At 44.6% G+C, this 12,721-nt stretch overlaps 1 protein-coding gene across 1 annotated transcript in view; it reads left to right on the plus strand.

Moving 5' to 3' along the window:
• Positions 1 to 12,721, plus strand: part of NDRG3 (NDRG family member 3) — a 64,605-nt gene that overhangs the window by 22,786 nt on the left and 29,098 nt on the right. Inside the window, exons 3-4 of the mRNA XM_082491068.1 lie at positions 6,827 to 6,932; positions 11,650 to 11,685. Coding sequence (XP_082347194.1) covers positions 6,876 to 6,932; positions 11,650 to 11,685 — 93 coding nt within the window. The 5' untranslated portion in view covers positions 6,827 to 6,875. The remainder of the gene's footprint in view (positions 1 to 6,826; positions 6,933 to 11,649; positions 11,686 to 12,721) is intronic.

The raw sequence follows: 12,721 nt of genomic DNA on the forward strand, positions 1-12,721 counted from the left end.
CTGAAGAGACCAGTTTCCCCGCTTGCCCTGTGTCGTATCAGAGGACGTGTGCGTGCAGAGCCATTGAGTTCAGCTACACGTACAGCCTCAGAGTGGGGAGAGCTTGAAAGTGTTGTCAGGGGATGGATAGAGGAGATGGCACGGGGAGAAGCTGTGGCGAATGCAGTGATGGTAGACAGTGCTGATGAAGAGCTACCAATGTTTCAGTTGGGGCAAACATGCAACTGAAGACTTCGAGAGCCCTCGTCCATACCTGGGTGGGACCTCCTGAACTACGGAGGTTGTGGGAACAGGTGGCTCAGTAGAGGGGAAAGCATCTTTGAACAGATCCATTTGAGCATGTCCTTCACCGTAAAACTGATAAAAATGACTCTGTGGTTTAGTTTGAGCTGTGTGAGCTGAGCTGCTGACGTTGGATAATGCAGGTATTGCTTTAGAGTGGTGCCACTGGGCAAGAAAGGGACATGGAAAAGTCATGTGAATAACATAATCGATAATAACAGCCACTGCTTATTTCATTTGCAGCGGGGAGAAGAGCTTATTAAGGGAAATGCTGCAAAGCTATTTGAAAGAGATACTGTGACCAGAAAAGGCTCTTTTGGAGACAATAATTTGCATCATTTTCGTAGAGAAACTTTTCATTCCAGTTTATATCCTGGATGTCCGCACTCTAAAACCTCTTGGACTGCACTGTACAGGGGAACTCAGCATAGTTCAGGGTTTTCATGGGCACTGGTCCAGGTAACAAAACAATTTGAAAACTTTTAAATTTTTCTTGCATTCTTGCTCAATCAGCCCTATAGTTGATGCCTGTTAATTCAAAAAGTGACTAAGGATGATGTCATGCTAGCTGAGCTCAGTTACGCGCATGGCACTGTGATGCTTCTTGTAATTAGGATTGGACTCTTTCTCCAAAATTAATGGAAAGCTGGGCAAAGACCTTTTCCTTGCAAAACCATTGTTAAATGTAGGTCTCATTTAAACGCCTTAGAAAGTATATTTCGCAGTTGGCATATCTGTCCTGGGTGTAGCCCAAATTTAAAGGAGGTAAAAGCATGCTGTGTTACAAAGCTGCTGTCACTGGTGTGCAGTAGCTGGCACTGTGCTAGTTAAGCGGAACATGATTTCTCTGCAAGCTCGCAGTTTATTTTGGAGGTGGAACGCCATGTGGTGTATTCCAAAAAATGTATGAGCTGGAACACAAAGTGAGTAACCTAGGAAAATATTTTGAAAGTGAATTTGGACCCTTTGCCTGTTTTGCTGGAAGTTTACTGTGTCAGCCAGCTTTTCAGGATAGAAACTGCGTAGCCTATGCAGGTGGTTAGGAAGCACAGCGCTGTTGAGAGGCTTACAAAGGACTGATGAGCAACATAACAGGAATGCCCAAGGGTCTCAAAGGCCGTAAATGAAACTTATTTTACATAAGATCTATATGCCAAGACAGGGGGCTGCCCCACCAGACTGAGGAGCCTTGTCAGGCAACTTGTCTTCTGGGGTGGACGAAAGAGAGAAGCAAAGGAGGCACAGGAGGCAGGAATCCCCTTATGCAGAAAGGAAAAAGCTGTAACGAAAAGCTACACAACACACAGGGCTGAGTAAATGCCTGAGCTGCAGACCTGGGGACCATGGGGAGGTTCCTTTGGTTCTTGCACTGGCTGAAATTCTGGATTTGTTCCCGTTGTTGCCATGAAAAGCTGAAGTCAGGACTCTCACATCACCATCTTCCTTTGCACACTCTGGAGCAGCATTTCTTCTTTCCATCTCGTAAGAAACAGGTAGCTGTGTCAGACAGCAGTTCTTGGAAATGTAACCCAGGTTGTCATGACTGTAGGCAAGTCAGTCCCTAGAGAGGAGGCTTCTTCAGCCAGCCTCTGCTGGGCTGCCAGACAAGGGAGCATGTATTTAGGTACGTTTAATGCCATGTTTTGTAGCATAGCTTGATAACTGTCTTGTGTAATGTTGCCTCAATGCGATTAACATACAAAGCAGGAGCATAACGGGCTATGGAGTTAACAAATTAGAAGCTGTAGTCAAGTTGATGTATGAGTCAAGAGATGAATGAACAAGAATTTTCAGCCTCTAAATACAAGATTTTGTTGCACTGAGTTCCTACATGGCATGGAGAGATTTCACCTCCATAATAAAACAAAATATTCAAGGAGGTGCCCAGAGAGTTGGACTCAAGATCCAGCTCTTGCAGCTGTAACCCTGTGGGAAGCAGTACTGCTGGAGTTTTGGTGACTAGAAACCAGAGCCGAAGTACCCACAGGCGGTGCGGTTTACATGACTGGCTCTGTGGGTGCAGGTCTGTAGCACTCATGCTCTTGATTTACGGAACTTACTTTTAACACAGATTCTTTTTTTTGTATATCGAAAGGATGTAAATTGAGAGCACCCTTCTCTTGGAATAAGCATGGGAGCACATATTTCAGATATTATTTATAGGTAGATGGTTTCTTTCTTAGGCTCACCTGCCTTGTTTTTTTGCAGCCTTCTGTGTCCTACCCTGATTTCTAGTCTCTGTGCTAATGATTCACCAAATGTCTTTCCTCGATTCTTGTCTTAATGGTTTTCAAAGAGCATACAGTCTACTCCAGCCTTCGGGAAGCCTTTGGAAAGGGATGGATGGTTTAAATTGGGGTGTTTGAGCGTATTTATAGTCATATGTAAATGGAAGCAAGAGGAATACTTGCAAAGCAGGTCGTACTGGGACATTTATAGAAAAAATGTATGATTTATACACGGATCATTTCAGGCAAACCTTTTGCTTTGCCTGCAGCCTGTCTTCTACAGAGCTCTTCTGTGTGCTATGAATATTTATGCTGCTTTGTTGTGGTATTTTAAACTTGCTTTCAGCATATGAAATGACATATTTGTTTATTTAAATAACAGGAGGAGTGGAGGGAGAGAATTCATTGTTTCCTGGGCAGACATGTCTGCAGATCTTTTACAAGGAGTCTTTAACATGGTCGGAGCAAGGGATAACCCAGGTCACCAGTACTTTACCCTTCCCTTTGCCTCTGCATTTGGAGATGTGCTTTACCAGGTGTCTCTGCTACAAAGCATTCTCTTTTGAGAATTTTTTATGGCCTTTTTTGGACAAATGTGTCCCTTCGCCATGTTTCAAACCAAAAACCAGGTTGCTGTTGGCATAGAACGGTGCTCAGGTGAAGTTATGGTGAATAACCACGTAGAGCGAGTCAGATCTCAGGCTGTAATAACAAGTTACCCAGATTTGGTCCAGGGCAATCCCATTCAGGTTGCTAAAACCTTGGGAAGAGAAAAGTGCGTGCATCTGCCTACAGAACATCCTCTGAACGGATTCAAATGAAGTCCTGAGGCTGTCACAGCCATCTTCCGGAGAGCTCACAAGTGAGTGGATGGGGAAAAGCTGGTTCAGCAATCTAAAAAAAGCTGCTTGCAAGCAGTGATGGGAACCCCCTGTACCTTTTCCTTCAAAAAACCTTCAAAAAACTTTGAGTTTCTAGGAAAGCAGAAACAAACTCAGAATTGCTGGATGAGCAGATGAGAATCAAAAGGTTTAGAAGAGAAATCCACTGTCTGGCCGTTTATGGCTGTGTAGGTTTAATCTTTCTGTCTGATTTTGCTCTCAGTGCAGCAATTTTCAGTGGCTTGCTGGCTCACCTCAGCGTTTGGTCCCTCCCGGCCGTTTCGGAGGTCCTGCTCTTGCTCCTGCAGCCTGAGTGAGGATCTGCTCCGAGCCAAAGAGTCTCCCAGGCTGACCGTGCTGCAAACTCAGTGCAGAGCATGTCCCTCACTCTTCCTCCCTGCTCCCCTACAGAAGTTTTCCCAGCTACATGAGCCCAGTTGGTGTTAAGGAAGGTAGTCCCTTCTCCTCAAGGGAGTTTCACCTAATTCTGAGCCCAGTGTGCAAACCAGGCGCCTTTCAGGTTGCTACCCAGCTTGCTTTAACAAAGGAGCAACAGGCAGTGCAGGTGCGACACAGCAGTTTGTTGCCTTAGCCCCTAGAGACCCCCCTTCCCCTGAAACTGTATTTGGAGCAATAGTGGCCCCAGAAGATAAGCATCAGATTAATTTCAGAGTGACTTTGTTTATTTTGTGCACTGTAGTTGCATCAAGAGACCAAGTATGAAATCGAGGTTGATGAGATAAAAGCATCTGATAATCCTTGCTTTGAACACCTACTTAGTTTTTTATTATTCTCATATAACAAACGATTAGCAAAGTAGTGCATGGGATTTACAAATTGTGTCTCTCTCCCTCTCTCTCGATTTTACACGCTTTGTGGACCAGCATGCTTGTGTGGGCAGCAAACAATGTCCCACGGCAGGGTTATCCCAGGGCTTGCTGGGAGTTGTTGCTCTTTGTATAGCTTGGGGGAAACTGGGAGGACTATCTGCAGAGCTTTAGCAAAGCTTTAGCTTTGAGCAATCTAACACAGAGCTCTGAGTTGTGTTCTTTGGTCAGTCAAAGATCAGTAGATGCCCTGCTTCACTGTAGGCTTTGGTTTAGGCAAAAATGCTAGGTGTGAGCCTGACTCGTGAACCACAAAGCAACCGTCATTTTCCACTCCCTTGTGTATAAAACCTGACAGAGAAAGGTGGCTGGTGTGTGCAGTTTTTTAATCCCTTTGTGTAGAGTGGACAACTTCTTGGTCTCTTGGGTGACCTCAAGAATAAGCATCACCTTCCTGCCTGCCATCGGGTCCAGTGGGTGTCTTTTCAAAGAAGCGTAAGAGAGGAATGAGCTCTCCAGGTAACGAGTGGGTCGTTTTAGTACTGTGTCACCTGCTGCAGATAACGGTGTGGGGCTTGTTTGAAACTCCTTTGGTGTCTGTAACCTTGTGGGGTGCTGTTTTGGAGAGAACCTGGTAGGTGTTGAGCTCTTAATCAGTCCCAGCGTATACAGGAGTTGCAATTCCTTAGTAGAAAATATTTTTTGGTCTCCATAACACCTTATCAGAATTACAGTAATTACCTCTTCCTCTGGGGCTTACAGTGCATTATATAATGACTCTTACTGCTATTCTGAATAAAAATTCATCATTGGGTAAGGGGGATGTTACCTCTAAATTAACTGTTTTCTTGGAATTCTCATAACTGATGTGTTTTACAGCAGAAAAATCTGAAAAAGAAGAATAATTTCAAGCTTTCCAAAGAAAAGGAGCTAAAAGAGAGGGGAGTTCCTATGGCTGATTTGCAGAAGGAAAAGGCATTATGATTTGAAATTATGATTTGAAAGCTGGAGAGGGACTTTTTGCAAGGGCATGTAGTGATAGGACGAGGGGGAATGGCTTCAAACTGGAAAAGGGAAGATTTAGATTGGATAGTAGTGGTGAGCCCCTGGCGCAGGTTGCCCAGAGAAGCTGTGGCTGCCCCATCCCTGGAGGTGTTCAAGGCCAGGTTGGACGGGGCTTGGAGCAGCCTGATCTGGTGGGAGGTGTCACTGCCCAGGGCAGGGGGGCGGAACGAGATGAGCTTTAAGGTCCCTTCCAACCCAAACCATTCTATGATTTGTGTTGCGCTAGGCTAGCTTCAGCCACACCAATGTTAGTCCTGGCACAAAGGGGGGTGACAAGAATAAGCAGCTTTGCCTAGTGATTGGGGTAAGGGGAGCCTCTCCTTCCTGGGGCAGTGCATGGATGTGTGGAACTAAGGTGGCTGAAGAAGCACAGTTGCAGTACTCTTTTTCCAATTTTTTTCTTCTGTGGTTAGCAGCAGAATATTGTATTGGACAAAGAATTTGATTTGTGACAGTGGTTGAGAGTCTTTTTCTAGCACACTCAGCTATCGCCCAGGAAGCCCACCACATGCCTATTCCTGTCCCTGCTTATGTCCATGACTACTTTTATTTCATCTATAGTAATCTGTATAGTTTTCCTGAACAACCAAATAATCTGCACCATCAGGCATGATCGTCTCCTCTTGCCAGAGCCTTCTTCATATTTCTCCAGCTGCCTGCTCTAGAAAGTCTCCTGTCTAGAAACACAGGTAGAGCCTCTAGAATAAAAATTAAATCCCTGGTAAACTCTGCCGTATTTTTCCTCTGTCCTCATTGTTGTATTTACACTAGAAGATTTCTTCCCTGACTGTGGCAGCAGTGATTTCCTATACGTATGGCAACCTCACATGCTGTTGATCACTTTCTTTTTTTCCTTTGATGACTGTGCACCACCTGATGGAGAATGATTGCTTGGGCTGAACAATTAACAGTGTTACTCTGCACGCGTTCAACTGGACCAGGACTATCTGGGGGCCATTTTTATATTCCACCTCATGAAGCAAGGGCTGCCTTGGGTTCTGGGCTGTCTTATGTTGTGCCAACAAGGTACTTGGATCTCCACACCTCTGTCTCTCATGTACAAATGCAGTGGTGGCTGCGTGTCTGGTGGGTTACAGGCACAGTGCTGCCATTAGTGGCTGGATGCTGTGGTTCAGGTGTGTCAGGCATGGCAGGGAGACGCCAGTATTCCCGCATATTGAACACAGTTTTTCATTCTGCTGGTCCAGTCATTTGCAGTTCATTTCCAGGCAGACTATGGCTGAAGTACCAGCAATGTGTGGAAGTGGATCCAAAAATTCTGAGTAGAAAGGCCTGAGCTTTCAGGGACAGCTTTCAATAGGCAAGGCGATGTGCAGGGTAAGGAGTGACATAACTGAGACACTCTGCAAACGTGGCTGTTTGCCTTCTACAGTTAGAGGTGCTTTGTGTTGCACCGAGAACCAGCTTCTTTCAGACCTTCAGGCTTCGGTTTGAGCATATACAAGTCTAATGAAAGATCTTAAAGCTTTCTTTGGCTAGTATCTATTCTAATACTGGTTCTAACAATATGCTTTTGTTTCAGAATCACCCATTTGCTGCTCTGAGGGTTAATTGGCTCTACCTACAGCACCATGGATGAACTGCAGGATGTTCAGTTGACAGAGATCAAACCGCTCCTGAATGATAAGGTAATGCTAGCTGCTTCTTTGCTCTCACAGGTGTACTCTGGTTGACTTTGGCAAGAAGCCCTGATTGCCAGGGTTTCCTTACAGCTTGGAAGTACCTTAAATACTGGAAAACAGTAAATGCTTCCCCACTCTGATAATCCACCACTCTATAATATTCTTCCAAAGTCTCAGGGAAAGACAGCCCACCACAATACAGGTAAGTTTAGAGTCACAGAATCACAGAATGGTCAGGGTTGGAAGGGACCTCTGGAGGTCATCTAGTCCATCCCCACAGTATGTCACAACTGTACTGAGAATTTGCAAAGGCAGAGCAGAAAATGTTGATACCATTTCTGACCTGGAGGAGCTGTAGAACCTCTAATAAGTTTGTGCTTGTTAGAGAAAGCTTGGATTGTATCCTGTTTTCTTTTTTTTTTTAACTTTTTTTGTTTAAAATCTCGTGTCTTAAATTATCCTTTGGTGTTTTAACCCCCAAAACAATCCTGCCTCCCTGGATTCAGTAATGGAGAGCCATTTCCTTTTAATACCTCCAGAGCCTAGCTAGAACAGTCCAGATTCATGCAATACTGAAACTTTGGAAAATCATTATATAGCAGCAGCTGTTTAAGGCTTTCACTCTGTCTTCTTTGGGCTGGAGGAGAGCCATCTGGGCTTTAGGAAAGCCCTAGCCTCACTGGATTCTGCCACAAACTGTTGCTCCAAGTGCCTAAGTCATTATGGGACATGCCAACAAGATCTAGAATCTTGCATCTTCAAATTTGGCTGTGAGCAATGTGGTTTGGTCACTTTCCATACTTAACAGCCAAGGTTGATGGTATGTGAAGTCATTCCCAGTGCTTTGCTGTTTAACAGCTGACATCAAGAACTAGCTTGTGCTGCCAAAGGGATATGGTACTTTGTCCACTCACTGTGTGCTTGTGAAAGACTGTGCTGTCTAGTGGAGACTCCCACCCAAAATGGGTGAAATTGCTGAAATTCTGCTATGTTTTAGTTTGTGGTGCTTAGTTTTTCCTCGTTTCTGCAGTGTGCTAACATATCTGTTTAGTGTCTGTAAAATCTAAAAATTCAGCTGAAATCTGCAGTCCAGCTATGTATACTTACAGCCTAATGCTGACTACTAGGCTTCCACCATAGCTTAAACATAACTTTTTAATATGTTTCCAAGGGGAGGGTGAGCCTTGGAAGAACAAAATCAGTGTAGACCAGCAGATAAAACTACAGAAAGGCCTTGAAAACAGTTTATGATTTCAAAATTAGAGACAAATATTTACAGAAGACAAGCTTCCTGAATGCAGTGCCCCAGCTCTTGCTCATGATTCTCCTAGGATTTTCCATGTTTGAGTTGAAGAGGCGTTGTGGTTTAACCCCAGCCAGCAACTAGGACCACACAGCCTCTCGCTTATCCCCTGTCCCTACACCCACCCCACCCCATCCCCTCCCCCGAGAAGGGTTGGGAGAAGAGGGAGAAAAGGAGGGGAAAGGGAAAAAAAACCTTGTGAGTTGACATAAAGACAGTTTAATAGAACAGTAAAGGAAAATAACAATGGTAAAAGAGTATACAAGACACAAGTCACTCTAACTGCCTGGTGAATTGGTTGCCCAGCCCTACCTGAGCAGAGATCAAGGATTCCTCCCCGCCCCCCTGGCTAAACCTCACATATATGCTGAGCATGACATCTGTGGAATGGAATATTCCATTGGCCATTCTGTTCTGTCTATGCTCCTTCTCAGCTTCTGTGGGAAGCTGAAAAAAGTCCTTGACTAGTATAAACATCACTTAACAACAACTAAAATAATATGCATTATTGACATTCCTTTCATACCAGCTCGAAAACACAGCAACCACTAGAAAGAAAATTAACTCTATCTCAGCTCAAACCAGGACAAGAGGGTAGATTTCCTGTGCTTCAGTGAGCTGACCTCAGTAGGAGGTATTGAAGCATGCCAAAACACAGTGTTTTTCACTTTATAAGTTTCTAGTCTCTCTGTTGGGTATTGCCTGATCAGGCCCATCGGGTCCCTGCTGTGGTGTCATCTCCACAGCCACTTCTCTTAGCTAATAGCTGGGACAGTTCTGGTTTAAATGCAGAGTGCTTTTCTAAACAGCCCAGTGGTGTTAACTAGCATACAGAAGGACACATACAAAGTCATATTTGGCTTCCTTGACTCAGTTTTGAAGTTACAGGAAGTATATATTGTCTCAGTAGGGGAAAAAATATGTAGAGTGGCTCCAGAGCCATCCTCAGCACTGTGTGGGAAGAGAAGTGTGCTGTGGCTCTCCTTTTTACACTTTAACAAAATAAATGCCTCAGGGAGCTACCATCTCTGAGGTGTGGCCCTTATTAATGCTTTCAAGCTTGAAATAATACATAGGTGCTTTTTAGACATAGTTTATGGAGCATATGGGTGTGGTACCATAACATGCTGTTCTGTGCAGCGTATCAGAGTCCAAAAAGTATTGAGCTGGCAGTTCACTAAGATTTTTACCGACCAACCAGCTTTAGATGTAGGAGTTTGAGCCAGCATGGATTAATGGCCAGAAATAGTACAGTAAATCTCTTAAGGTGCTAATGAGTGAGTGCTCATGAACTCTTCAGATACAAAGGCTGCTGTACTCTGGTGTCTTAATACTCAAACTCCAAAACCAGTGGAATTGCCTGGGAAATGGAAATGGGTCATATCTCGTTCACTTGTCTGAACTGTTGAAAATGCCACTGGGCACCACTGAGTCCTGGGTTGGTTTTGTCTCAAATCTGTCAGCAGAAAATTGCAAGCCTGACTTTTAAAGAATACACTCTTATGTTTGTGTGTAACTTAAGCTGAATAGCAAGTGCAGGGAAGTAAAATACATTAGATTATGTATGTTCACCTCATTCAGGCTCTCTAAAATGTAGTGAGTTTATACTGGGAAAGAAAATCAACTTCAAATGTTCCCATTTAGTTGAACAAGAGAGAAAAAGAGAGTACTGCCTGTAACCTGATCAGAAAACTTATCCCCATGACGCTTTATTATTCTGGCTGGTCCATATTCTGTCACTTTTGACTCCTATTAATACAACCTTTGTGAAAAATTGCTGAAATACAACAGCTTAACTCAGGAAATTGAATGGGGAGCCCTTAGACTGGATTGGGTCATTCCAGCTAGCTCTTTGCCTTTGAGGTGCAGTCGTCACACCTTCAGAGGACTGAAAAAGATGCCTTAATCTTAGACTTTCTCAAGTTAAGACAAGGAATAGATTAATGGTTTAAAGTCAGATTTTGGTGTGTTAAAACCAAGTAACCAGGAGTCAGGACATGGCAGCACTAGTGCTGCTCGTGCATGGTGGTATACCCTGACGTCAAACAACACAGGTGCAGCCTTCATTCTCTGCTTTGTGTCGTTTCCTCCAGGCTCCCCGTCCCGGGAATCTTGCTTTTCTCAGTGTAAATGCAGATCAGCCTTTTCTTTACTTAGCATGCACAATCCAAGTCCAGTTCTGGGTACAGAAGTTTCTTCATAGGCTTTTTTACAGTCCTTAATCACTGTGGCATTGGATGAGTGATCTTTAAAACCTGGCAGATGAGAAGACTCTACTGTCTGTATTTAACAGAGTGGGGAAAGAGGCATAGACAGAGGTGTCGGAAATCTCAACTAACTTCAGGATCTCAAACTGAAATAAGAGGGGGCTGCTTTTTATTTTCTTTTCCCCCATCCTAAGGATTTGATGCTTTGTGTCATGTCACGTTCAGTACTTAACACAGGAGTGATTCTTAAAACAAATTTGCAGATATCTCAACTTAAAGGTCTCAGGCTGAAGAACATAGGTAGCAACCTGTGTTCTTGCTAATGTGGCAAAGCTCTGGGGGGAGGAAAACAGCGCTATTTGTTCACACACGGAGAGGAGTTAGGGTGCTTAGCCAGAAGAAGTATTTGGGGTGGTTCTGTTATGCATATATGGTCCTAGTTGTAATTTTAGCACTAAGGTGCTACACCTAAGACACATAAGCTAGAATGCTGTCTCAAATGATTTGCTCAGCCTTTTCTGGCCTTTGACAGCACTCCATAGCGTAACCTACTCTGTGGTCAGAGTGAGAGTCTCACCACACACGTGGGCATACGGACAAGTTACTGCGGACCTTCAAATTTGCAGTACACCCATTGTGTGCTGTACTTACTGTGCTCACCTTTATGCGTGGTCTCACCCTCTGGGAAAAGTCAGTTGTGAATTGCTGAGCCCAGTTCCCGCGTGCTCTGGTTTCAGTAGCTGCGATTGCTGTGGAACCATACTGCCCACACTGCAGTTACTGCATAGCTTGCTTTCTTGCGCTCATTACGAGAGGTCCCAGTGGTAGTCCTTTCAAGAGTTTTGTATTCAAATTGATAGTGGGCACCAGGATCAGACAAAACCCAACCTCCTAACGAGCCTGACTTGGGTCAGGGTCCTTCCTACGTACCCATGTCCCTGCTTGAATGCTGTCAACTCTCAGCGGTGTCCGCAGGTGCTCTCTTTAGCTGACAGCCCGCCAGCAGACTTGCTCTATAGTAACGTGCAGAACTTGCATGCAGTTTTCTTGTTCGGGTCTTACATTTTGCTGCTGTCCTGACCGCAGTCGGGCTAGACTGTGCTGAAGCAGAGGTCTCTGAGGGGAACTTTCATGGTGTTGTTGGGGATGTTCTGGGGTATTGTGCTGAACTTTTTTTTTTTCTTTTTTTTTTTTTTCTGGTTTTTGTTAACAGAATGCGGCTCGCAACTTCCAAGACTTCGACTGTCAGGTAAGAAATGTGCAGGAGACAAGGATTTGTGTGCAGACTCCCCATTGCCCATCAGTAATGCTGAGAGAGAGAGATAAAAAGCTCTGTATCTTAATTTTAACTCCTGTTAAGGTTTAATCAATAAGAAGTTGAATATGTCCAGTTGGCAGATAATGCCTTTCACCCTTTCGTGCAGAGCACATTGTTCTGAGCTCTGAGGTGCAGACCCAGACTGCTCTGCTGAGGCTCCACAACATCTCCTAGGGTGGCTGGTTTCTGGAAAAGCAGTTTCTTTGAGATATGCAATATGTTGAAGAGCTGCAGCTCTGTCGCATCCCATCTGGTTCATTGGCTAGGAAAGGAGGATCCTGCGTGCTCTGTCTATTTGCGTAGAGAGGAGATGGAAGTCACCAAACTGCCCCAGATACAGCACCCCTGCTTTGCTGGGCCTGGGTCATGACAAAGCCATGGTTGTTTTCTGGGAGGTTATTCACCTGGCAGAGTAGTGCAGAGATGAGCCTGATGGCTCCGGTTGCTATAGGAATAATCCTTTTAGAGGAGCAGTTGCACCACAAGCATCCAAGACAGAGGACGCATTCTTTGTTAGGCGGAGCGCAGCACTGAGATTACGTGGAGCGTTTTGTAGAGCACAGGCTCGTTTCCCATGCCGGATTACCTTGCTGACTTCCCACTCAGCATGCTGGTACGCAGCCGGTGGCTTTTCTTTCTCTTCAGCTGCAAGAGGCTGCTGTGTCTGTAGTGTTCTGCTTAGCACAGGACAGGCTCTCGCTGCTGTATTACACCAGTGGTGCGGCTAGGGGGTAGAGCTGTCAACACCACATGATAGCTTTTAATAAAAGTCTGTTGATGTAGATGATTCCAGAAGACCTTCGGCAAGGGTGTGCAGAACAGGGATATAATAAATACAGTCTGAAGAAGATAGTGTTGCATTTTTTTTCAACAGACACTGAAAATACACCCCATCTGGGCAGGCACATGTCACTGTACTGCTTTAGCTTGATTGATTGTGAGTTTTACTGTTACCTTAAAGCCTATA

Source organism: Vanellus vanellus (genome assembly GCF_965231255.1).
Source record: "Vanellus vanellus genome assembly, chromosome: 15".
NCBI classification, from domain to species: domain Eukaryota; kingdom Metazoa; phylum Chordata; class Aves; order Charadriiformes; family Charadriidae; genus Vanellus; species Vanellus vanellus.